General features: G+C 42.8%; 2 protein-coding genes across 4 annotated transcripts; one reads left to right on the top strand and one right to left on the bottom strand.

Moving 5' to 3' along the window:
• Window positions 1-988: 988 nt before the first annotated feature.
• LOC123086544 (serine carboxypeptidase-like 42) lies at window positions 989-4,790 on the top strand. The gene is made up of 10 exons (XM_044508303.1): window positions 989-1,311; window positions 2,485-2,592; window positions 2,696-2,788; window positions 2,874-2,966; window positions 3,057-3,142; window positions 3,235-3,513; window positions 3,599-3,732; window positions 3,880-3,972; window positions 4,082-4,199; window positions 4,296-4,790. Exons 1-10 carry the CDS (start codon window positions 1,065-1,067, stop codon window positions 4,461-4,463), a joined length of 1,419 nt encoding a protein of 472 aa, XP_044364238.1. The 5' UTR covers window positions 989-1,064; the 3' UTR covers window positions 4,464-4,790.
• A 168-nt stretch (window positions 4,791-4,958) lies between these two features.
• On the bottom strand, window positions 4,959-8,204 carry LOC123086543 (pentatricopeptide repeat-containing protein At3g12770). Of its 3 annotated transcripts, none has more exons than XM_044508302.1 (2): window positions 6,156-8,204; window positions 4,959-5,083 (listed from the first exon to the last, which is right to left on the bottom strand). In XM_044508302.1, the coding sequence occupies exon 1, from the start codon at window positions 8,128-8,130 to the stop codon at window positions 6,673-6,675; it is 1,458 nt and encodes a 485-aa protein (XP_044364237.1). In that variant the 5' UTR covers window positions 8,131-8,204; the 3' UTR covers window positions 4,959-5,083; window positions 6,156-6,672. The 3 variants fall into 3 exon arrangements, with proteins under 3 accessions (XP_044364237.1, XP_044364236.1, XP_044364235.1); XM_044508301.1 differs by lacking the exon at window positions 4,959-5,083 and adding an exon at window positions 5,748-6,077; XM_044508300.1 differs by lacking the exon at window positions 4,959-5,083 and adding an exon at window positions 5,748-6,056.
• Between the last annotated feature and the right edge of the window lie 19,067 nt (window positions 8,205-27,271).

The following is a 27,271-nucleotide window of genomic DNA, read 5'->3' as shown; positions in this document are numbered from 1 at the left end:
GGATATACTAAACTGGGTCTTCCAAAAACCCAAAAAACCATTTTATACAAAAACGACTAATAGACGTTTTTGTACAAACGCGTTTTCTATATGCATCAGGAGATCAGCGAAGTCCGACGCGCTGATCATGGTAACCTCCGCTGGCCGCGACAGCAGCTTGACAAAGCCAAAAGACGTCGTTACCGATCTCGGCCAAGCAGCCGAAGCATGCAGGTTGCAATGCTCCACCTAGACCATCGCCTCCATGGCGGATGCAGACTTGGGCCGGCTGCCGTCGTGTCCATCGGCCGTTTCACAGCCACCGTCGCCGTCCATATGCTCCAGCTTCTACGTCGTCGTCACGCCTCCCTAGCATGTGTGTTGTGCTCTGCTGTTACCGGCCAATCGATCCAGCTGCTAGCTAGATGCTACATGCATGTCCGGCTTGAGAATCAATCATGGTGCTTTACGTCGTGTACTCGTGTCTTGCCGTATGTGAGTTGCATGTACGTGCTTCTTTGATGGGAACCTGAGCCAACATGCATGACACCGGCGAACGAAGCCGAGCACGATCAGGCGAGCAGCGCGACCACCCCGGCGGCCTCGGCGATGGCCTCGCGAGAGAGCAGTTTACGGTGTGGTTGTCCGCCGCTGTGCGTGTAGGTGCCAAGAGCAAGCCGAAGCACCACACCTCCATGTATTGTTTGGGAAGAACTCAAAATCGTGTTTTTCTAATTTTCCCATCCAAACAAGGTACTGGGTATACTTACCTTAACAGAATAACTAACCAAAACTGGTTTTCCTAAAAATCCTCAAAAACTCGTTTTCTAAAATCTCACATCTAATTCCCTGTATCCAAACAACCCCTTAACTCAGAATCTTAAACAAAAGGAAACAATGGAATCCAGACCTAAACCCGCAACAACCTACGAACTAAAAATCCGCGCTGTTTCCACGTCAGGGGCGGAAAAGCTGCGTGCCCCCGGTATATATCCCCAGAACTCTCGACCCAAGAACCCAGCCCACCTCCCCCTCCTACCTCACTCGTCCTCCCAATTCCCGTTACTCTCGAGGTCATCGCAGCAATGGCGGGCTCCTGGCGAGCCGCGGCGCTGGCGGTGGCGATGGTTTGTTTCGTCGCCAGCAGCTGCGTGCTCGGGTTCCCGGAGGAGGATTTGGTGGGGCGGCTGCCCGGGCAGCCCGCCGTGGGGTTCAGGCAGTTCGCCGGGTACGTGGACGTCGACGTCAAGGCCGGGAGGAGCCTCTTCTACTACTTCGCGGAGGCGCAGGACAACGCCGCCGGCAGGCCGCTCACGCTCTGGCTCAACGGAGGTCAGTACCTACTCGCTACTGCTTCCTCGTCTTCCCATGCCTTCTCTTCTCCGCGGCCCGCTCTGCTCTTGGGCTGTCACTCTCTGATCTCCAGAGCGTTCTGTAGGAGTTTCTTCGGCCAGTTTGCCCAGCAGCGTCGGCCCGTGGTCCTTGTTTTGTTTTGCTTCAGAATTATGTTCGCATCTGAATTTTCTCGCTCGATTCGAGAGGCAACAGTGGCATGCACTGCCTTAGTTTGGTAGAAAATGTGTTTAAAGTAGTACACTTCTATGTGCACGGTTGATTAGCTCGCGGCTTTAGCGGTTGGGAGTTAGGACGACGCAGGAATTTCCACCTGATCTGCATTTCATCTTACACACTCAGCCTTCACAGCGACTTTGTTTTTTCTGCCTGGATCTCGAGAGTTTCTGAATAAACTATTTAGTTGGGTTTTTTTCAAAAAAATACTACTCCCTCCGTTCCAAAATATAGCGCGCCCACGCTTTTCGAGGTTCAACTTTGACCATAAATTTAACCCACGAGACCGACTGCGGCGGGATCAAAAATTATATAATTAAAAACTTTTTTTGAATACGAATTCATTGGTATAATTTTTTCGCCCGCCGCAGTCGGTCTTGTTGATTAAATTAATGGTCAAAGTTGAAGCACGAAAACCGAGGACGCGCTATATTTTGGAACGGAGGGAGTATGGTGTTGGAATTTTCATGGCTAATAATAGCACTGTTGCATTAGTGGCCTGATGAGTAGAGCATACTAAACTAGTCAATACCTTGGTACCTTTTCCTCCTCTACTGTACCTTTCTTGCACGTTGAGTGCTGGTTCACCCATCAGGGGTCATATGATGACAGGCAGTGTTTCCTCAACTGGAAACACAAACAACTTGCTCCCATTCGCTAATCGTCATCTGCTCCACACCTGCCAAGGAAAAAATTAATCAGTTTTGTGAGTATCTTTGAGGTCACCATGTTCCCTTGGACCCTTGCCTCATTGGGCTTTGTGTGTTGTGGTCCTTGAGGATTTTTAAAAGCAGTGAGGCATCATTTGGTAAAAAAAAGAAAAAAAAAGATGCTTCTTTCTTTGATGTAACAGTACCTTGCTACACTACGATGTACTACACATATGGAAATGTGATTGCTAACTGTATGTTGCTGCAAAATTTCACTGGCGTTCAGGTCCTGGCTGTTCTTCGGTTGGAGGCGGCGCGTTTACGGAGCTCGGCCCGTTTTATCCCAGAGGAGATGGCAGAGGCCTTCGGTTAAACAAGAAGTCGTGGAATAAAGGTTGAGCTTTTGGCAACCATCTCTCTGATCACATGTTTCAGTGAAAGAAAGTGTACATCTTACTAACTCTTCAGTTGTTTTACCTTTGTTGTTAATTTTGCAGTGTCCAATCTTCTATTTGTTGAATCACCCGCTGGAGTTGGATGGTCCTACTCCAACACTTCGTCAGACTACAATACAGGAGATGCGCGGACCGGTAAACCGATGCGATCTTGTGACATCGCAGGATACCGGTTAGCCTGAACGCATCAATCTAACCGTATGTTTCTTTAATTATGCAGCTAATGATATGTACAAATTTCTGTTGGGATGGTATAAGAAGTTCCCGGAGTACAGATCAAGCAGCTTACTTCTTTCGGGAGAGAGCTATGCAGGTTAGAAAGCATTTCAAGTTCTACTTCAGGAATATGCGTTTCGATTGCCTCCCTTCTATGGCGACTGATTCTGCGCTAATGATAATGCAGGGCATTATATACCGCAACTCACCGACGTCCTTCTCACACACAATGAGAAATCTAAGGGTTTTAAGTTCAATATCAAGGGGGTAGCTGTAAGTAGTCAAGCATAGCCTGGTCATGTCTTGAATCAACTATGTTCTACTTACTACTACTGTTTTGCTGACTCTGAGATTACCTTGAGTAGATCGGGAATCCGTTACTCAAGCTTGACAGGGATGTCCCCGCGACATATGAGTACTTCTGGTCCCATGGTATGATATCCGATGAGATATTTCTGGCCATAAACAAGGGTTGTGATTTTGAGGATTACACATTCGGTAGCCCCCACAATGAGAGCAAGTCATGCAATGATGCCATTGCGGAGGCAAATGCTGTAGTTGGACAATATGTCAACAACTATGATGTCATTCTCGACGTCTGTTACCCATCGATTGTGATGCAGGAGCTACGACTGCGCAAATATGTATGCTTGTTTCCTCATGGATGGTACATGATATTTACATCAAAACCTTTGATTGCTGTTGTGACTAGTTCTTTGTGCAACCTAGGTGACCAAGATCAGTTTAGGAGTGGATGTTTGCATGTCATATGAAAGGTACTTCTACTTCAATCTTCCAGAAGTGCAGCATGCTCTTCATGCTAATAGAACACATCTACCTTATGGCTGGGGCATGTGCAGTGAGTAAGTGCTTCTATTGCTACTTCTGCCAAATACATATGTTGGTCCTTTCAGTAATAAATATGTAAAGAGAGAAGAGAGTGTCAGAGTAAATGAACTGCTCATCTTTGCAACTCAAACTCACATGGATCATCTAAAATCATGTCCCAGTGTGCTGAATTACACCGATAAGGATGGTAACATCAACATCTTGCCTTTACTTCAGAGAATAGTGGAACATAAGATACCAGTTTGGATATTCAGGTAAATAACTTACCTTTTCATACTCCCATATACCAGTCTGAGTTTTTTTTTCAGATAATTTGTTTCGTTCCGTGTGGAATTTGTTATGACATTGTGAATTACATTACAGCGGCGATCAAGACTCTGTGGTGCCCCTCTTGGGCTCCCGAACCCTTGTGCGAGAGCTAGCTCATGACATGGGGTTGCCTGTCACAGTTCCGTACAGTACTTGGTTCCGCAAAGGCCAGGTATACTTCTATGCCATGAATACAAGTTGAATTACAGATGCCAAATCTGATGATATAAAACATGAATGTAACATCTGTTGCTCTTTGGTTTTCAAGGTTGGAGGCTGGACAACAGAGTACGGTAATCTTCTGACCTTTGCAACAGTGCGGGGCGCATCTCACATGGTGCCATTTGCACAGCCAGACCGAGCTCTCGGCCTATTTCGCTCATTTGTGCTTGGACAGAGGCTCCCAAACACAACCTATCCACCCATTGGCGACTAAGTGTACCTATAAAAGCAGCTGGATATAGAAAAAAAATAGCTTAGGATTTTTCAGTCTTGCTACAAGAGTTCAGTTCTCAAGGATGTATAAGTTGATCAATAAGTTCTTGATTCTTTAGAAAGAATGGAAAAGTAATGCATGCTGGCAAGTATGATCTTTATCAGGATTATTAGATTGCATCCCTCAAAACCTGGAACGCAGATTCCAGAGTAATTTGTACAAGCAATTATGTCAATGTAGTTAATTTGGTGCGCACTTGCAAATGTAACTCTGCCTAAATCATCTCATCGGTCCACACCAAATGAATGTTAAAAAGGTTCGTTAAGAGGATAATGTTGGCAGTGAAGTGACATGATTTACTTTCTTGTTGCTAACGGAATGCTGGTATGGTTTGCTGATCTTATTGAAAAAGCCCAAACTTATTCAACACCTTATCCATGATTTTTTTTTTACTCAAGACAATGTAACAAACTTCTACTGAAGTTACCTGCTACCATGCTGTGGTGGGCTCACCTACCGACTGTGCCAGTCGGCAGGGCAGTTCCTTGCCTTAATCAGGGTTATTTTTGAACAAATTCTGCTTGACCAGTGAGCAAGGACACAAGGTCCAGAAAGTAGAACTGCATCAAGAGTAAAATATTCAAGCTAATCTGCATCGAAGGACACAAAGAATACATTGCAATGGTAGTTTAAGACCTGGAAAACAACACATAGAAGCTGCCCCAGTTGGAGACTGGGTGTCTCTTTGCTCCCCAAAGGCCAAAAGCCGACAGTAACAATATTTTTCTTATACATTAAAAAAACTATGTTTGTTGTTCTTGCGCAGTCCCAAATTGCTGTCATGAAGTGAATCTGGACGGTATCAACGAGGTGACAGGTGATCATCTTGGCACCATTTACATTAACAACTCTATAGTAGGGTAACAAAGTATGACCATTAAAGAACAATGTTTAACTTGAATGGAAACAATAAGAGTTGTATCTTCCTTTGGAAAGCTGTACAGAGTATATACATAGAAATAGTAATATTTATAATATACATAGCCGTGTGTAGCCAAACTGGATTTTTCTTGTCTTTATTAATGCTCTGATCTTGACTGAAAATATTAACCATGAATCCCTACCCTGCCAGCAATAAGATTCCAGTGTTATACTATATATTCCTATGTTAATACACTAAGAAGAAAGCCACCCCAAAGGGTACACAACTTTACAAAGTATACAGCAGTACCTTAATACTCATACTGACTGAAATCTGGCCAGCCAACATAGTGACTACAACCATGGTCAAAGCAATAAGTGGATAGTTCATTTATTTGCCCATCATCAGAGAGAAAAGAAATTGTCCAGAAGACTGAACTTAATTACAGATAAAGGGTCTAAGCAAAAGAACCACTGATTAGTTTACAAAATCTGATTATAATCATGCACCCAGGCACAAAAACTCATGGTGACTGTACCAATCTCTTTCTGGATGTTACAGCTTGATTAAAATGGCCAGTTGGTCACTGCCTTCATCGCTTTGCCCCCAAGCAAATTCTTTCTTGCTACTGTCTATGGGCCTAATGATTCTCTTTGTGATGTCCACATATTCTGCCATGAAATTTTGTATCACTGGTGGCAGTAGATTCAGTGCAGACTATAGAATTCCAACAAGAATTGAAACTTAATAAAAATATAACATAATTTTACCTTCAGTTTAGATGTGCTTTGTCAGCTTCAAAGCAGATGACTGAAGAACATAATGCTCACTCTTTCCAGTTGCAATTTTTCTTGTATCCCAGCTTGCCGCCATTAACAAATTTTGCATGCAACTGCTTTTGCCGCACTTCAGAACATGTGATTCATGTGTTATACAATCAGATCAGATATGTGGTACACTAGTACAACTGTGGAAGTCACTTCAGAGCAGACAGCCGTAGCCTCAAACTGAAGAACCAGCATCATTCTCACCCAATCACCGCTTCATCCTCACAGCATCTTGGTTCAGATATTGGCCACAAAAATATTCAAGGCCACGAGCGTCCACATTTACCAGAACTCCTTCATTGATTAAAAGAATTGCTCATGTGAACTCATGACAGCAATTAAGGCTGGTTACTGCTTTATCCTCAAACAATATCTGACTGCCGTAGTACATGACTTAACCATACCAACTTCAGTGCTAAGTCGGCTTGTACTACTGGTCAGCATGCTCATATTCAGATTCTCAATTGCCCATATCCTTACGTAACCGATCTAAAATCCAAAACATTTTTCTCCTCAAATAACTCGGGATACTCCCTTGGTAAAAGGCATGAGCTCTTCCCTTCACATCAACCCAGCTGCAACCAGGCGTCTTCACCATGCCAAGTTCCCTCATCCTTAATCTTAATCCTGCAACACCATCAGACTGACCAACTGCACCATAAATTCCACAGAGAGTGATATAGTTACTGACATTGCTTTTTTCTAACTCAAACAGCCTATATGCTGCAATCTCTCCAACATCGACATTATTATGCATGGCGCAAGCAGAGAGTAGAGCTCCCCATGCAGTAGCGCAAGGTTCCATAGGCATCTTCTTTATAAGCCCGATAGCTTCTTCAATGGCTCCAGCACGCCCCAAGAGGTCCACCATACATGCATAGTGCTCAGAAGTGGGCTCTACACCATGAACCTTCCTCATTGACTCGAAGATCATCCGGCCGTCAGTCACGAGCCCTGAGTGGCTGCAACTTGAAAGGACAGATGTGAAGGTGATACAGTTCGGCTTCACTCTCTGAGATAACATCTCCTCGTACACATGCAATGCCTCTTTTCCCTTTCCATGGACACCATAGCAAGATATCAGTGTCGACCAGCTCACCACATTCCTCTCCTGCATGCCTGCAAACACTGCTTGTGACGCGTCCACGTGCCCGCACTTTGCATACATGTCGATCAACGCGTTCCCAATTGGGACATCCAAATCAAATGCAAGGCTTCGCACCATCCTACCATGTATTTCTCTCCCCTTCATCATCTCCCCTTCCTTTCCACAGACATTTAGCACGCTCGGCACAGCCCGCAGATCCCTCGCCATGTTCACCGCCTCCACCTGAGCCCTTCTGAAGAGCTCAAGGGTTTCAGCTGTCATCCCGGCCCTTGCATAAGCAGTTACCATGCAATTCCACACAACAGAGTCTCTTTCTGGCATCTCGTCGAACACCCTCACTGCATTGACCAGGAGACCAGCCTTGGCGTACATGTCAAGAAGTGCGCTGGAAACAACAAGATTGGAGAGAAATCCTAATTGGACGGTAAATCCATGGAGTGCAGCGCCAAGAAGCGGCTCCCAGAGCTCAGCGCACGCCCGGAGCGCTGCTGGGACAGCATAGCAGTCAGGGCGGAAACCGGCGTCGAGGAGGCCAGAGAGTAGTTGGAGAGCTAAGAGGGGTGGGGAGGCGGCAAGGAGGATGTTGTACGCGTGCATGGACGGAGAAGGCATCGCGTCGAACACCTTGCGGGCGCTAGGGAGCGCAGCGCAGCGACAATAGAGCAGGACCAGGTCCGTCTCGAGGGTGGCCTGGGGTAGGTGGCCACCAACGAGAGCCTGTGCGTGGAGCTTCGCGCCGGCGGTTAGAGCCTTAGCGGCGGCGCAGCGCCGAACGAGGTCGGAGAGACGGCCGGCGTTAGGCGGCGGCATCTTGAAGGCCGCCCGCTTTGAGGTGTACAGTGCTGCTTCGGTTTTTTGGGGGGAGTGGGGCAACTCCAGCGCCTCACTCACGAGCAGGTGGTCGGGCAAGGCTTCTATGCGTCCGGCTCCGTTTTTTTTTTCGGTTTTCACCGATTTATGTGCAATTTTCAGGCGTTTTTACTAACTAAAGTCCAATAAATATTATCATAATTGGCCATTACCGATTGCATCAACACATAATGCCTCCAGGGTACACCCATCCTTTCGATACTTCTTTTCATCGGCGGCGGTTGCTGTTCTGGTGCGCTGGTTATGGGACGACGACTTCCCGACTGTCTACTACAACAATATTTGTCCGGCTCCGACGATGAAGGGCCGATGACAGCGGCGCGCCTTCGAATCGCTTCAGTGCTTGTAGTCGTCGCTAGGTGATTTACGGACCTAGATGTAAATTTTACTTCTAGTGTTTTTTATACTACCTTGACAGTTGATGAATAGACCAGAAGTTTTCTCACAAAAAAAAGTTCTAGGAAAGCATTTTTTTACTTATACGAGTGTTTAAAAATATATAGAAAAAGACAAGCCTTGAAATAACCAAATAGCTAATAGCAGACATGGTTCTCATTTCTTTCCCCAGCTCCTCTCCTTTTCTCCTCAGACAACACCGTCGGTCAGGGTGAAAATGGGAGGGGAGCTTGGGTCGTCCCTATACATAGTAGCTTCATGCTAGTAGTTACCTTATGAGTGTTTTCCTTAGTGCCATTGTGGAGTTTCTCATGGGCGCATGCAGGTTGCGTCCAATGGTCTCCCATCTCTTCTATCGGTCATATTCATCGGTGGAAGCCAACTACTGGAGGTGATTTGGCAGGAGGTCCTTCAATAAACTCGACGGTGGGCTAGAACGGTTTGATATAGAGGCCTTCTCTTTCCGTCCTTGTGGAGGTGGAAGGAGAGAAGGGGTGGATTCGGCTTTGGTTCCTTCATATCTATATCTAGTGCACCTAAGGGTAAAAAAGAGTTGGCTTCGATGATTTTTGTCAGCTAAAGTTGTGGATTCAAAGACAAGAAGTTTCCAGTGTGCGACTTTACATGGCAAGAGTATATCACTAGGTGTTTTGTTGATTGCCACGTCCAACCGGAATGTCATGAATAAGGATTTTCATCTTGATTATCGAGACCAAACAATGGAGTCCAACACAATAGCAAGGAGAAAAATGTATTCAACGAGATAACAACCCAAGTTCGTCACTTCCAAACCCGACCAGTAAAGGTGGGGACTAGAGTTTTTACCTCGAGCATGAAGTGATGCTCCAATCACCATCTCGCGATGCATTTTTTGATAGTTGCACAAATGAATGCTCCATGCCAAGTCAAAAAGGCACTAGATGAAAAGGCAGCAGACCCCTTGTGGCGAAGCCTAGCGCCGTTGCGATCACCATGTCAGCCTTGCAGGTTGCAAATGCCAGCGCCAGCATCGCATCGCCGCGCAATACCGACATGATGTCTGGGCCAACTAGTCGTCACTGTCCAAAGTTGAGGCCTTCGACTCCTATTTGGCCATGGACGCTGGCGAGAAGAGGGCTTAAGAGTGCTCAGATGAGGTTGTCCATCGCCATGGAGATGTCCACCATCGACATCAACATTCGAGAGCCCCAAGTTCGCCACAAAAATCACCTCTCTAGTAACGGCTCGCCGCCGCCACGATAGCGGGATGCGGGAACATGGACGAGGAGAAAGGTGAGGATAAAAGAGAGGGACATGCGATTTGGCCACAGTCATTACGAGGAACTTCATTGGAGAGATGTTTTGTCGGGGAGGAAAATCATCGATCCTCATCTTCCAAATTGGGCACTCACTATTAGAGCTGGAGGCGCGATTGCTGGGTGCCGGGCTAGGGTGACATGAGGGATGCTAGGTGCTGGGCGGGGCAGTGCTGATGGGCCCAACCGTGGGGGCGCTGGTGTCATTCATCGATCGCGTCCGCCTCCACTTACTTATCGGCGCTCATGCGTCCGCTTGAGCTAGGGTTCATAGCTGAAGGAAATATGCCCTAGAGGCAATAATAAAGTTATTATTTATTTCCTTATATCATGATAAATGTTTATTATTCATGCTAGAATTGTATTATCCGGAAACATAATACATGTGTGAATACATAGACAAACAGAGTGTCACTAGTATGCCTCTACTTGACTAGCTCGTTAATCGAAGATGGTTATGTTTCCTAACCATGAACAAAAGAGTTGTTATTTGATTAACAGGATCACATCATTAGAAGAATGATGTGATTGACATGACCCATTCCATTAGCTTAGCACCCGATCATTTAGTATGTTGCTATTGCTTTCTTCATGACTTATACATGTTCCTATGACTATGAGATTATGCAACTCCCGTTTACCAGAGGAACACTTTGTGTGCTACCAAACGTCACAACGTAACTAGGTGATTATAAAGGAGCTCTACAAGTGTCTCCAAAGGTACATGTTGGGTTGGCGTATTTCGAGATTAGGATTTGTCACTCCGATTGTCGGAGAGGTATCTCTGGGCCCTCTCGGTAATGCACATCACATAAGCCTTGCAAGCATTGCAACTAATGGGTTAGTTGTGAGATGATGTATTACGGAACGAGTAAAGAGACTTGCCGGTAACGAGATTGAACTAGGTATTAAGATACCGACGATCGAATCTCGGGCAAGTAACATACCGATGACAAAGGGAACACCGTATGTTGTTATGCGGTCTGACCGATAAAGATCTTCGTAGAATATGTGGGAGCCAATATGAGCATCCAGGTTCCGCTATTGGTTATTGACCGGAGACATGTCTCGGTCATGTCTACATTGTTCTCGAACCCGTAGGGTCCGCACGCTTAAGGTTTCGATGATAGTTATATTATGAGTTTATAAGTTTTCATGTACCGAAGGAGTTCGGAGTCCCGGATGAGATCGGGGACATGACGAGGAGTCTCGAAATGGTCGAGATGTAAAGATCGATATATTGGACGACTATACTCGGACATCGGAAAGGTTCCGAGTGATTCGGGTATTTTCGGAGGTACCGGGGAGTTACGGGAATACGAGGAAGAAGCAATGGGCCTTAGTGGGAAGGACCAGGAGGTGGCGCGCGCCCCTCCCAAGCCCAGTCCGAATTGGACAAGGGGTTTGGGGTGCGGCCCCTCCCTCCCTTCCTTCCCCTCTTCCCCCCTTTCCCCCTTCTCCTAGTTGGACTAGGAAAGGAGGAAACCTACTCCAACTAGGAGTAGGAATCCTACTCCACTGGCGCGCCCCTCCTAGGGTGGGCTTCCTCCCCCCTTGCTCCTTTATATACAGGGGCAGGGGGGCACCCCATGGACACACAAGTTGATCTTCATGCTCGTTCTCTTAGCCGTGTGTGTTGCCCTCCTCAACCATAATCCTCGATAATATTATAGCGGTGCTTAGGCGAAGCCCTACGACAGTAGAACATCAAGATCGTCACCACGCCGTCGTGCTGACGGAACTCTTCTCCGATACTTTGCTGGATCGGAGTCCGGGGATCGTCATCGAGCTAAACATGTGCTAGAACTCGGAGGTGCCGTAGTTTCGGTGCTTGATCGGTCGGGCCGTGAAGACGTACGACTACACCAACCGCGTTGTCATAACACTTCCGCTATCGGTCTACGAGGGTACGTAGACAACACTCTCCCCTCTCGTTGCTATGCATCACCATGATCTTGCGTGTGCGTATGAATTTTTTTGAAATTACTACGTTCCCCAACAATAGCCGCCACTTCGGTCAGCCCTCCAGCGACCCTCCAACTGACACCGCCGCCCGAATGAGTGTTGCCTGCCTCCTTTGCGGGCTCCGCCACTCGCATGACCGAGCTCCCTGTCACCTACGAGAGGATACGATCTCCATCGATGTGCTCCGAAGAGAGAGACAGGGAGAGAGAGGGGGAGAGGGAGAGGGAGTGAGGCAGTGAGGGAGAGGGGAGTAGTAGAAGGAAGAGGACGAAGTCAACATGCCCGTGTGGCACTTTTTTGCCAACTTAGCTCAATGGATGGGTTGGATCAGTTAATGACGTCATCAAATCACTTAGCATTGTTCCATTATCAACTTTTGGCCACGATGATTTTTCCATGGTTTGTAAAGCGATGGCTTTCGCTAATGACACCTCTATTTGTGGTGGTTCTATGCATTTGTCTTAACTACTTTCACAATGTACATAATTTTCCCCTAAAAATAAAACAATGTACATAATTTGTTATTTCGATAGAAATGTGAATCAACATGAAGATGATAGATTGGGTCTACTAACCCACGTTGTGGATGTCAAGTGATTCAGAGGTGTAGGAAGGAGCCCGAACACGCCAGCGGGTTAAGATGTTTCTGTTTTTTTACAAACTTCTCCTCCTTTATTCCTCTAGCAAAAACATGACATCATTTACAAGTAATGGAAGCACCTCCGCAGGTGCAAAATCCATCCATACAGAAGGAGGAGAAAAATTAACCAGCCTAGAAAGTTCATGTGCTACTTTATTACACTCTCTATTACAATGATCATAAGATGCATGATTAAAATACAAGGACATGAAATAGCAATCATCAATAATTGCGCTTGTCACTGAAGAAGAATTGCCATCTCTCAGAGCTTCTATTATCTCCAGACTGTCCGAGTTGATCACGACCTTGCTACAACCCACAGTTCTGCCAAGGTTTAGCCCAAACCTAACTGCCAAAGCTTCTGCTATGAAAGAATCATAGCATATGTATATTCTTTCATTAGCTGCCACTATCAATTTCTCGTTGTGACCATGAATAACTGCCCCCACAAATCCTTCAAGTAAATCTTGGTCAAATCCAGTGTCTATGTTTAATTTCATGTATCCCGGCGGCGGCTTCTGCCAAGCTTCTATAGGAACTTTAGCCTTTCATGAGCAGGCAATACTAAAATTTGTAGAAAGTCCACGTATAGCTAGAGCAATTTGCATAGGGTTCTGAATATCCTCTTCATGATAGATTTTTCGGTGTTCAAACCAAAGATCCACGCTGTGGTGGCTACTACTTCTCTCAATTTTGGAAACCCCAACATATGGACTTATGTTTCTTCCAAGTTTAACAGACCCCGCACAACTTCCTCGCCAGTTTTATACGTTGTACATCTCTTCTTTACCATATCATACATCCCCAATTGTCTCCAGACTTCTATTGATCTTCGACACTCAAAGAGGAAATGTCAAATACAATCCAGACCTTCCTTACATTCTGGACAATGGACCTTCACCCTCATATGCTTTGAAGTTAGGATCGCCCGGCACGTGATAGCGCTATGGAGGACCCGCCATATAAAAATTGGGAAAACTTTGTTTTTGCCACTCTAGTTTTTGCCCACTTTGCTTATGCCACTCTAGAATTTGACATCTCACTTTTGCCACTCTTAGCTTTTGACAATACATCACAAATGCCATTACGTGGCAAAAACGATAATTTTTCATTTCACTTTTGCCACTCTTAGCTTTTTGATATGTATCACAATTGCCACTCTGAAAATTTTGCTTTTGCCACGGAATGGCAAAAGTGATATATTGTCAAAAGCTAAGAGTGGAAAATGTGAAATGTCAAATTCTAGAGTGGCATAAGCAAAGTTGGCAAAAACTAGAGTGGCAAAAACAAAGTTTTCCCATAAAAATTATAACCTTGGTTGGCCATTCTAGATTCCAAATCAAGTTCCACTTCTCATCCCGTACTGAAGATCCTGCATTGGTATGAATCATATGACCAAACTAAAAATTCCATTCAACTTGGTAAGATAAATCCCGTTCTTGGTGGGATCCCAAGCAATGAAATCTGACATTTCATGTAAAGGTAGCGATATAGCAAGTATCCTCTAAGCATTCACATTCTAGAACCTTTGGTTCACCAATTGTGCGTCCCAATCACGTGTCACCGGATCAGTGAGATCATAGACTTGGGATATTAAATTATTACCTTGGATGGTCAAGACTTTTTTTGTTGGTGATCGAGGGATCCACGAGTCCTCCCATATATTCACCTTTTCTCCATATCCAATTCTCCATATGTACCCACATCTCAAAGTGTCCACACCAGCCATGATGCCTTGCCAAGTATATGATGATTTTTGTTTCAAAGTAGCACTTAAGAGATTGGTACGTCTCCAACGTATCTATAATTTTTTATTGTTCCATGCTATTATATTATCAATCTTGGATGTTTTATAATCATTTATAGTCATTTTATATTATTTTTTGGTACTAACCTATTGACATAGTGCCAAGTGCGAGTTGCCGTTTTTTGCATGTTTTTTACATCGCAGAAAATCAATACCAAACGGAGTCCAAATGCCACGAGACTTTACAGAGATTTTTTATGGACCAGAAGACACCTAATGGGCCAAGGCTACGCCTGGGGGTGCTCCGAGGAGAGCACAACCCACCAGGGCGCGCCAGGAGGCCCAGGCGCGCCCTGGTGGGTTGTGCCCACCTCGGGTGCCCCCCGACTGCCTCTTTTCTCTATAACTACCTCAATATTCCAGAAACCCTAGGGGAGTCGACGAAAATCAATTACAGCCGCCGCAGAGTCTAGAACCACCAGATCCAATCTAGACACCATCACGGATGGGATTCACCACCTCCATTGGTGCCTCTCCGATGATGCTGAATAATTATTGAATAACATATTGAAAAATTATGATGATTGGACTCTTCTTGAACCACCGCCTAAACCCACTCCGAAGAAGAGGGGTATATTATATCTCAGTCCTGAAGATATGCAAGAGGCAAAGAAATCTATGAAGGAAAAAGGTATTAAAGCTGAGGGTGTTAAAAATTTACCTCCTATTGAAGAAATACATGGACTTAATACACCACCACTGCCTAAGGTGGTAGAGGTAAATTCTCTTATGAAGTTCAGTGATAACGACAATCCTCACAATATGCATCCTAGTAAATGCCTTTATGAGTTTGAAAACTACATTAGAAAACAAGATCACTTCAATGCAAATGTAATGAAACAATTGAAATACAATTCTGATATGATTGATCGCTTGAGTGACTTGTTATTTAGAATATCAAATGATGTTAGAGGTGTTGGAAATCATGCTTCTATGGTTCAAACTCAGTTGGAACAAGTTGCTAAATCTCAAAGAGAATTGCTTGATGAAATGAATAATAATATGCATGACTTTGCTGTTAGAGTTGCAACTAGAGGAGGTAAAATGACTCAGGAACCACTTTATCCTGAGGGGCACCCAAAAAGAATTGAACAAGATTCACAAAGAGCTAAGACTAGTGCACCTAGTCCTTCTAGAAAGGAAAAGAAAAAGAAAAATGATAGGACTTTGCATGCTCCTAGTGAACCTGAAATAGAAAAACCTCCTGACAATGATAATAAAGTTTCTATCTCTGATGCTGAAACTCAGTCTAGTAATGAACACTCACCTAGTGATAATGAAAAAGATAATGTTGATGTTCATGAAGACTCTCAACCAAATAATAAAGAACCAGGCAATGATGTTGAGATAGAACCACATTTTGATCTTGATAACCCACAACCTAAGAATAAAAGGTATGACAAAAGAGACTTTGTTGCTAGAAAACACAGTAAAGAAAGAGAACCGTGGGTTAAAAAACCTATGACTTTTCCACCTAAGTCAACTAAAAAGAATGGTGATGAAGAATTTGAACGCTTTGCTGAAATGCTAAGGCTAGTCTTTTGCGTACTTGCTTGACTGATATCTTGAAAATGCGTCCTTATGCAAAGTATGTGAAAGACATCATCACAAATAAGAGAAAAATACCGGAAGCTGAAATCTCCACTATGCTTGCTAATTATACTTTTAAAGATGGAGTACCTAAAAAATTTGGAGATCTGGGAATACCAACTATACCTTGCTCTATCAAAAAGAATTATGTGAAAACTGCTTTGTGTGATTTAGGAGTTGGTGTTAGTGTTATGCCTTTCTCTTTATATAAAAGGCTTGATTTGAATAAACTCACACCTACTGAAATATCTTTGCAAATGGATGATAAATCAACTGCCATACCTATCGGTGTCTGTGAGGATGTGCCCGTTGTTGTTACTTATGTTACTATTTTGACTGACTTTATTATACTTGAGATACCCGAGGACGACAACATGCCGATTATCCTTGGTAGACCCTTCTTGAATACTGCATGGGCTGTTATTGATTGCAATAAAAGCAAGGTCACTTTTCATATCAATGGTAATCAGCATACAGTGCACTTTCCGAAGAAACAATTCCAAGTGAATAGTATTAATGTTATTGAAAAATCTCCGACAGTCACTATTGGAAGTTTTCAAATACCTCTACCTACTGTCAAAAAGAAATATGAAATGCTTATTGTTGGGGACATTCATATCCCCATTGAGCTAACCTAGTGATTTATGAAAGTTCTTCGGTTTCATGCTAATCAAATGATTCTTAATAAGACTTGATCAACCTTATTAATGGATCATTTTTGAACGGTATGAAGTTGATAAATTTAGTAAGCACTACTTTCTGTCCCTACTTTTTATTCTCTGTTTTTATTAGTTAAGTAAAATGAAATGCCATGTTTTGTCCGTTTTCTGAATTTTCCATGCAATAAAAAAATGACCCAAAAAATAAAAGTTCTCAGAATGCCCTAAAAATTTAATATGATTTTTTCTGAATATTTAATAATTTTTGGTGCAAATAACATCAGAGGGAGGTGCACCAGGTGGCACAACCCACCTGGGCGCGCCAGGACCCCCAGGCGCGCCTTGGTGGGTTGTGGTCCCCATGTGGGCCCCATCACTTATCTCTTCATACCACATCATCACCTACCTCCAGAAAAAATCTCCATTGCTCTCTCTCCCCCGTATTCTTGCTCTCAAACCCACGGATTTCGATCTCTTTGCTCGAAGCTCCGTTTCCAAAACTGTTTCGGGGGATTGTTGCTTGGTATGTGACTCCTCCGTTTATCCAATTAGTTTTTGTTTTAGTGGTTTATATTTTGAATAATTAGCTACTCTTGGTGCTGCTGTAGATGTGCTTGCATGTTGAATTCTTAGTGTTCTAAGTAGTTTGAATGCTTGCTATGGCCTCTATGTATCCCTATGAGTAGTTGGTATCATTTTTGTGAAGTTTGTTGAGAAAATTTTGTGGGCTAATAAATTTCAGAATTTTGTTCATAGGAAAATCATGAATATCTTTAGGAAGTTTGGCTCCAAGAAGAACTCCATGGGTGTTATTGGGGAGTCATCTGATAGTGATCTCCATCCTCAGAGGTTGGCGGAGGTACGACCGTTTGAATGGCCACACACCCCGTTCCTGGAAGAGGATGGAACCCTTCAGGAGTTCATGCAATATGCTGCGAATGACGGCCTCACCAACTTCATCGCAGATGAGTGTGAACAGCACCAAATCCTCACAAACATTTTTGTTCAGAGCTTTACTTTCCTACCTAGGAATAATCCTCCCGAAGTTAGCTTTGATTTATATGCTGAAAACCATCAGATACCACTTACTAAATTTTGTAACATATGCATGATCCCCTCTGATGGGAGCTTGGCCGAGCCTAGGCCGGCTGGGTTTGAGGCATTTTATCTCACTTTGAAAGTGGGAGATGAGAGCGGGGTGTCAGCTACCACCGCCGTTGGTTTGCATTTTCCTGTTGTTCATTACTTTGCACTTTTTATTGCAAAATGCTTGCTCGCTAGGGAGAAGATGGGAGCGCTCAGCTCACCAGACCTTGTTGTTTTGCGTCGTGCACTAGAGGGCGACAACACTTATAGCTTGGGAGCTATTGTGGCTCGTTGCCTCCATCTTAATAAATCTCAGGGTAAAATCCATGGTGGGATTTATGCTACTCGCTTGGCGGCCCACTTTAATGTTGGGATACGCCCTCATGATTACCCTTTAACCAAGGTTTACCTAGACGGTGAAGCCATGGAGCATCATCATTTTCTTGCACGAGATTATCCTGACATTCCTATTCCTTATAACTTGGTCTTTAGCGTTGAAACTCGTGATATTATTCCGTTGCCTGCCCCTGCTTTGTTTGATTCTGTTGCCAGGGGTGGATATAAGATCATGGTTGCAGACATCATCGCCTACCGGAACGCTCAGGCTGCTGCGGAGGCAACACAGGAGGAGCCTCCGCAGTGGGATCAGTGGATGCCTGCTCCTCAGTACCCCTACTACCATCTAGATTACTGATTGACCACCAAGTTAGGCCAAAAGCCTAAGCTTGGGGGAGTACGTGTTTCTCACCAACATTACATTCATGTCCACTTATTCATCTTGTCGGTGTTCACACTTTTTCATTGTATCATCCATGCTTTAATTTTTTTTCTTGCTTTCTTCTTGTGTGTTTGAAAAACTTTAGAAAAACAAAAAAATTAGTTGTAGTTAGTTTACTTTCTATGCATGCTTAGCTGTAATATTAAAAAGAAAACCCAAAAACATTTCCTTGTTCTTCTTTTTCTTGTTGGGAGTTTTCCCATGTAAATAGTTTTCTCGTTTTTGTGTTTCCCTTTTATTTACTTGTTCAGGAAAACCAAAAACTCCAAAAATATTTCAGTGTGTTTCTCTGAATTTCTTTCCCTTTTATTCGAGTTGTACCAAGGAGAAGACCACGATGAAAATGTTGAGTGCCTCTCATATGAATAATTGTTAAACTAATAAAGAGCCCATTTTTCCTTGTCTTCTCCTGTTGAATAAAATGTTTGCAGATTCCAGCTTAGTCCATGGCACTCTTGCACTATTATTATTTTCACAGCATTCGGTCGTGCAAGTGAAAGGCAATAATGACGATATTCAATGAACTGGCCGTGGCAGAGAGAAACTGTTATGAACTTGACTTGTTTTGTATGTGTAAATATGTTTAACCTAGTATCCATGATTCAGCCCATTATGATTAAACATGTTTGCAATGACAATTAGAGATTATAGTTTTTCATGCCATGCATAAGTAGCTGGGAGTGGATAATGATTTATCTTGGATATCAACATTGCGTTAAAATGATTGTGATGTAGTATGATGATATGGTATCCTCCTCTGAATGTTCGAGTGGCTTGACTTGGCACTTGTTCATGCATGTAGTTGAATCAAAACCAACATAGCCTCTCTGATATTTATGTTCATGGTGATCATATCCTACTCATGCTAGTGTCCAATGTTACTTATGCATAATGCATGATCATGATCGTTGTTGCTCTCTAGCTAGCCGCTTCTCAATCTAATTGCTAGCCTTCGCCTGTACTAAGTGGGGATTCTGCTTGTACATCAAAAACCCTGAACCCAAAGTTATTCCAGATGAGTCCACCATATCTACCTATATGCGGTATTACCCTGTCATGCTAAGTAAATTTGCATGTGCCACCTCTAAAAACTTCTAAAAAAATATCCTTTTTGTGTGCCTAGATCGTTCATGGAACAACAGGAGGTGGTCGGTATCTTCCATGCTAAGAGGGTTATTTTCAGGTCGAGTGTTTATTCACCCGCCATCACACGAGAAAATGGCGGTAATAGGGATGCCCAGTCCCAAACTGCAAAATACAAAAAGAGTTAATCACTCGAATAATCAAACAAAAACTCCCAATGGAGTCAAAACCTTTATTTTTATCGCTTGGGAACCGCCACTAGCTTGTTTAGCATGGGAGATATTGATAACTAATGGTCGTGAAGTAAATGAGAAGGGTGCATATCTAAAAATATCATTTATCTGTGTTTTAAAACTTGATCTCTAGCACCTCTGCAAATCACCACTTTCCTCTGTGAAGGGACTATCTATTTACTTTTATGTTGTGTCATCACCTTCTAAAACAAGCGCTAGAACCTGAGAGCACAACTGTCATGACTTATGCATTGTGTGTAGCTAATGTTGGGTGCATCATGACTGGATCTTTTCTACCATGAATTACAATGTTTAGTCGCTGCTTGGACTTTGGAGGTGCTCTACATTTATGTTTTGTGGTCTCAGAAAGGGCTAGCGAGATACCACTATTGTCATACGTGCTCTACATTCCTGTTTTTGCTCGCTAGCTGATTATGTCATTGATATGAGTTAATATAATCTTTAAGAGTTACTGTCGGCATGGTTAGTTATAATGTTGTCTGAAAACCTGGGTGCTGTTTAAGTTTATTTATGCAAACAAGAGCAAAAGAGTTCGTAAAAGTTTTCCTTTTTCACTTTCAGCTTATTAACTGAATTTCTTGAGGACAAGCAAAGGTTTAAGCTTGGGGGAGTTGATACGTCTCCAACGTATCTACTTTTCCTAACGCTTTTCCTCTTGTTTTGGACTCTAATTTTCATGATTTGAATGAAACTAACCTCGGACCGACGCTGTTTTCAGCAGTACTACCACGGTATTGTTTTTGTGCAGAAATAAAAGTTCTCAGAATGGAATTAAACTCTGCGAGGAATTTTTCTATAATATATAAGAATTTCTGGAGCCAAGACCTACCAAAGGGGGGCAACTGGGTGGGCACAACCCACCAGGGTGCACCCCGCTCACCAGGCGCGCCCAGGTGGGTTGTCCCCACCTAGTTGCCCCCAGAACCTGAAACCGACGCTATAAAATCCTATTTTTCGAGAAAAAAATCTGGGGGAAAGAATTATCGCGATCCACGAGACAAAGTCGCCGTCACCTCCTGTTCTTTGTCGAGAGGCCAGATCTGGAGTCCGTTTGGGGCTCCGGAGAGGGGGATCTTCGTTCTTCGTCATAACCAACCCTTCTCCATCGCCAATTCCATGATGCTCCCCACCAGGAGTGAGTTTTGTTAGGGCTTGATCTCCAGTATCCACTATGTTCTTAGATTGATGTTGCTATGACTTTGCCATGCTTAATGCTTGTCACTTTGGGCCTGGGTGCCATGATTTCATACCTGAACCGTTTATGTTATCACCATTATATCCACGTTCTAGATCCGATCTTCCAAGTTATAGTCACCAACTACGTGTTATGATCCAGCAACCCCGAAGTGATAATAGCCGGGCCCGCTCCCGGTGATGACCATAGTTTAAGGAGTTCATGTATTCACCGTGTGCTAATGCTTTGTCCCAGTTCTCTATTAAAAGGAGGCCTTAATATCCCTTAGTTTCCAATAGGACCCCACTGCCATGGGAGGGTAGGACAAAAGATGTCATGCAAGTTCTTTCCGTAAGCACGTATGACTATTTACGGAATACATGCCTACATTATATCGATGAAGTGGAGCTAGTGTCGTATCGCCCTAGGTTATAACTGTCTCATGATGAATATCATCCAACAAGTTGATACGTCTCCATCATATCTACTTCTCCAAACACTTTTGACCTTGTTTTCGACTCTAACTTGCATGATTTGAACGGAACTAACCCGGACCGACGCTGTTTTCAGCAGAATTGCCATGGTGTTATTTTGGTGCAGAAATAAAAGTTCTCGGAATGACCTGAAACTTCACGGAGAATATTTTTGGAATATATAAAAAATATTGGCGAAATAATCAATGTCAGGGGGCCCACACCCTGTCGATGAGGGTGGGGGGCGCGCCCCCCTATCTCATGGGCCCCCTAAGGCTCCACCGACCTCAATTCCAACTCTATATATTCACGTTCGGGGAGAAAAAAAATCAGAGAGAAGGATTCATCACGTTTTACGATACGGAGCCGCCGCCCAGCCCTAATCTCTCTTAGGAGGGCTGATCTGGAGTCCGTTCGGGGCTCCGGAGAGGGGAATCCGTCGCCATCGTCATCATCAACCTTCCTCCATCACCAATTTCATGATGCTCACCGCCGTGCGTGAGTAATTCCATCATAGGCTTGCTGGACGGTGATGGGTTGGATGAGATTTATCATGTAATTGAGTTAGTTTTGTTAGGGTGTGATCCCTAGTATCCATTATGTTCTAAGATTGATGTTGCTATGACTTTTCTATGCTTAATGCTTGTCACTGGGGCCCGAGTGCCATGATTTTAGATCTGAACCTATTATGTTTCCCTGAATATATGTGAGTTCTTGATCATATTTTGCAGGTCAATAGTCACCTACTATGTGTTATGATCCGTTAACCCCGAAGTGGCAATAATCGGGACAATTACCGGTGATGACTATAGTTTGAGGAGTTCATGTATTCACTAAGTGCTAATGCTTTGTTCCGGTACTCTATTAAAAGGAGGCCTTAATATCCCTTAGTTTCCAATAGGACCCCGCTGCCACAGGAGGGTACGACAAAATATGGCATGCAAGTTCTTTTCCATAAGCACGTATGACTGTATTCGGAATACATGCCTACATTACGTTGATGAACTGGAGCAAGCTCTGTGTCACCCTATGTTATAACTGTTGCATGAGGAATCGCATCCGACATAATTATCCATCACTGATCCATTGCCTACAAGCTTTTCACATATTGATCTTTGCTTAGTTACTTTTCCGTTGCCACTGTTAGAATCACTACAAAAACTACTATTGTTACTTTTACCACCGTTACTGTTACTTCCATATTACTTTGCTACTAAATACTTTGGTGCAGATATTAAGTCTTTCAGGTGCAGTTGAATTGACAACTCAACTGTTAATACTTGAGAATATTCTTTGGCTCCCCTTGTGTCAAACCAATAAATTTGGGTTGAATACTCTACCCTCGAAAACTGTCGCGATCCCCTATACTTGTGAGTTATCAAGACTATTTTTTGGTGCCGTTGTCGGGGAGCATAGCTCTATTCTTTGAGTCACTTGGGATTTATATCTGTTGATCACTATGAGGAACTTGAAAGATGAAAGAACCAAGATTTTTTCCCTCAACTACAAGGGGAGGTAAGGAACTGCCATCTAGCTTTGCACTTGATTCACCTTCTGTTATGAGTAAATTTGCGACACCTACTCCTGCTATTGATTCTGATATGTCGCATTGTTATTGATGATGCCACTTCTCCGTTGCATGATGCTTATGATGAAACTACTTCTATGCTTGATAATACTGTGCCATTAGGTGAATTTCTAGATGAACAACTTGCTAGGGTTAGAGAGAATGAAATTATTGAAACTGATAATATTGATGAAAGTGATGATGAAGATTCTCCCCCTAGATACGAATTGCATGTTGTGCCTGAGGGTTATGTTATGGATGAAGAAACTGCTAGAGACTTTTTAGCTTGCAATGATAGATATGATCTTAAGAAACTGTTAGCTAAGCTGAAAGAAAAATCTTTGAATGCTAGAATGAAATATGACCCTGCTTTTGCTACTTCACCCATCTGTATTTCCGATAAGGATTATGATTTCTTTGTTGACCCTGAGTTAATTACTTTGGTTGAATCTGATCCTTTTTATGGCTATGAATCTGAAACTGTTGTGGCACATCTTACTAAATTGACTGATATAGCCACCCTATTCACTAATGAGGAGAAAATTCGTTACTACTATATCCTTAAGTTATTTTAGTTCTCATTAAAGGGTGATGCTAAAACATGGTTTAATTCTCTTGATCCTGGTTGTGTGCGTAGTCCCCAGGATATGATTTATTACTTCTCTGCTAAATATTTCCCCGCTCATAAGAAACAAGCTGCCTTAAGGGAAATATACAATTTTGTGCAAATTGAAGAAGAGAGTCTCCCACAAGCTTGGGGGAGGCTTCTCCGATTACTTAATGCTTTGCCTGATCATCCTCTCAAGAAAAATGAAAGACTTGATATCTTTTATAATGGACTAACCGATGCTTCCAGAGACCACCTGGATAGTTGTGCTGGTTGTGTTTTCAGGGAAAGAACTGTTGATCAAGCTGAATTGCTATTGAATAATATGTTGAGTAATGAAAATGATTGGACACTTCCTGAACCAACTCCTAAGCCAACTCCGAAGAAAAGGGGTATTCTATTTCTCAGTCCTGAAGATATGCAAGAGGCAAAGAAATCTATGAAAGAAAAGGGTATTAAAGCTGAAGATGTTAAGAATTTACCACCTATTGAAGAAATACATGGTCTTGATAACCCGACACAGGTAGTAAAGGTAAATTCTCTCTATAGATTTGATGAAGGGTGAAATCCCATCGTACTAAGTTTGCTAGCCAATGCTTGGATGAGTTTGATAATTTTATTGTTAAACAAGAAAACTTCAATGCTTATGTTGGTAGACAATTGAAACGTAATGCTTATATGATTGAACACTTGAGTGATTATATGTCTAGAGTTAAAGGTGAACTTAAACTTATTAGTAAACATGCTTCTATGGTTACCACTCAAGTAGAACAAGTGCTTAAAGCTGAGAATGATTTGCTCAATAAATTAGATAATAAGAAAAATGATAATGCTGTTAGAGTTGTGACTAGAGGGGGTAAAATGACTCAGGAACCTTTGTATCCTGAGGGCCACCCTAAGAGAATTGAGCAAGATTCTCAGAGAACTAATGTTGATGCACCTAGTTCTTCTAAGAAGAAGAAAAAGAAAAATGATAGGACTTTGCATGCTTCTAGTGAACCTGTTGTTGACACACCTGAGAATCCCAATGATATTTCTATTTCTGATGCTGAAACACAATCTGGTAATGAACATGAACCTAGTGATAATGTTAATGATGATGTTCATGTTGATGCTCAACCTAGCAATAACAATGATGTAGAGATTGAACCTGCTGTTGATCTTGATAACCCACAATCAAAGAATCAATGTTATGATAAGAGAGACTTCATTGCTAGGAAGCACGGTAAAGAAAGAGAACCATGGGTTCAGAAACCCATGCCTTTTCCTCCTAAACCATCCAAGAAAAAGGATGATGAGGATTTTGAGCGCTTTGCTGAAATGATTAGACCTATCTTTTTGCGTATGCGTTTGACTGATATGCTTAAAATGAATCCTTATGCTAAGTATATGAAAGATATTGTTACAAATAAAAGAAAGATACCGGAAGCTGAAATTTCCACCATGCTTGCTAATTATACTTTTAAGGTGGAATACCAAAGAAACTAGGAGATCCAGGAGTACCAACTATACCATGCTCCATTAAAAGAAACTATGTTAAAACTGCTTTATGTGATCTTGGAGCCGGTGTTAGTGTTATGCCTCTCTCTTTATATCGTAGACTTGATTTGAATAAGTTGACACCTACTGAAATATCTTTGCAAATGGCTGATAAATCAACTGCTATACCTGTCGGTATTTGTGAGGATGTGCCTGTTGTGGTTGCAAACGTTACTATTTTAACGGACTTTGTTATTCTTGATATTCCCGAGGACGATAGTATGTCTATTATTCTTGGTAGACCCTTTTTGAATACTGCAGGGGCTATCATTGATTGCAACAAAGGCAATGTCACTTTTCATGTTAATGGTAATGAGCATACGGTACACTTTCCGAGGAAACAACCTCAAGTCCACAGTATTAATTCTATTGGAAAAACTTCAACGATTACTATTGGAGGTTTTGAATTTCCTCTTCCTACTGTCAAGAAGAAATATGATATTCTTATTGTTGGGGACGTGCATATCCCCGTTTAGGTAACCTAGTGTTATTCAAAAATTCTCCGGTTTCATGTTATTCGAAAAGAGTTTGTTTACAAGACTTGATCAACCTTGTTAGTGGATTCCTTTTGATGAGCATGAGATGGATGAAGTTACAAAGCACAACTCTCTGTACCCTGTTTTTACTTTCTGTTATTTAGATTAAATAAAGCAAAAATAGTATTTTATGTCTATTTTCTGAATTATCCTTGCAATAAAAATACCCCCAAAATAAAAGTTATCCAAATGTCCTGAAAATTTTAGATGATTTTTTGTCGAATATTTAAGAATTATTGGCACTGAGAACACACCAGGGGGACCCACCACCTGGCCACGAGGGTCCAGGGCGCGCCCCCTGCCTCGTGGACCCCACGTGCCCCCTCCACTTATTCTTGCACCCACACACTTCGTCTTCCTCCAGAAAAAAATCCTCCACCAGCTCAAACCCGAGTTCTAGCTCATCTTGCTGCCATTTTCGATCTCCTAGCTCAAAGCTCCATTCACAAAATTGCTTTGGGGGATTGTTCTTCGGTATGTGACTCCTCCAATGGTCCAATTAGTTTTTGTTCTAGTGCTTTATTTATTGCAAATTTTTGCTGCTTAGGTGACCCTGTTCTTGAGCTTGCATGTCAAATTTATGTGGTGAAAAGTAGTTTTAATGCATGATATGGCCTCTAGGCATTTGTAGGAGTAGTTGCTATCAATCTTATTGAGTTTGATTCACTTCTATTTTGAGTCACTAAAAATTTCAGAAATTTTTCAGAGGAAGAAAAATGATTAGGAAAATGTACCAAGGTGGTTCCTCAAGGAAGCAAGGCCCAAGGCTCGCGATACGTGAGCCGGACAATGAACTACCAAGGGAAGCTCAAGTGTGGCCTTGTGAATGGCCGTCAGAGGAGTTCATGGTCCAGGCAGGCATCAAGGATGAATTTGACGCATATGTGCGTAACGCTGATCTTGAGAGCTTCGTGTCAGATAAGTGCCGGTAATACCTCTATCTAACTGATTCATTTGTGAGAAGGTTTAAATTTACATCCTCACGCAATTCTCACACTGTTTTATTTGATCTTTATGATAAATCATATACCATGGACCTAGAAGATTTTAATACTGCTTGTAAACTCCCGCACTGGGGCAATGTTAGTGAACCTCGCAAATCTGAATATAAAGACTTTCTTGCTAGTATTACTATGGGGGAATCTAGGGAAATCACACAAGCTACCATAGGGAGCATTCATTTCCCTTCCATACATTATTTTGCTCTCTTCATTGGTAGATGCATTAACGGTAAAGATGAGGCTTGTCACATGTGTGTTCCAGATCTTAGTGTCCTCAAGAGTGCGGTATTAGGTGATAAACAATATAACTTGGGGGCTATTGTTGCACGTAGGTTGCATCACAACAGTATAAGTGGAGATTTGTTTGGTGGAATTTATGCAACTCGTGTAGCTAATTATCTTGATATACCCATATGTGGAAATGATATTGAGTTGCCTCCTGCTTACCTAGATTATAATGCCATGGTTCGCCATCAGTTTTTTGAGAGGAATGATCACTTCCTCCAGTACCGACTAATCTTTGACAGACGATGCACCGTCCATGTTGCTCTCACTGCTCCTACTTTCTTTGACTTTTAGGCAAAAAGGAGATATGTTATATCCAGGGAGGAGGCAAACGAGTACGAGAGGA

Source organism: Triticum aestivum, chromosome 4A (assembly GCF_018294505.1).
Source record: "Triticum aestivum cultivar Chinese Spring chromosome 4A, IWGSC CS RefSeq v2.1, whole genome shotgun sequence".
In the NCBI taxonomy this organism is placed as follows: domain Eukaryota; kingdom Viridiplantae; phylum Streptophyta; class Magnoliopsida; order Poales; family Poaceae; genus Triticum; species Triticum aestivum.
This window is presented reverse-complemented; position numbering and strand designations above follow the sequence as displayed.

What these genes read in the sequence shown, in the direction of transcription:
- LOC123086544 (XM_044508303.1), top strand. Translation starts at nt 1,065, where the DNA reads ATGGCGGGCTCCTGGCGAGCCGCGGCGCTGGCGGTGGCGATGGTTTGT. An exon ending in CAAGAAGTCGTGGAATAAAG is followed by an intron (nt 2,593 to 2,695) that starts GTTGAGCTTTTG and finishes TTAATTTTGCAG; the next exon opens with TGTCCAATCTTCTATTTGTT. An exon ending in TTCGGGAGAGAGCTATGCAG is followed by an intron (nt 2,967 to 3,056) that starts GTTAGAAAGCAT and finishes ATGATAATGCAG; the next exon opens with GGCATTATATACCGCAACTC.
- LOC123086543 (XM_044508302.1), bottom strand. Translation starts at nt 8,130, where the DNA reads ATGCCGCCGCCTAACGCCGGCCGTCTCTCCGACCTCGTTCGGCGCTGC.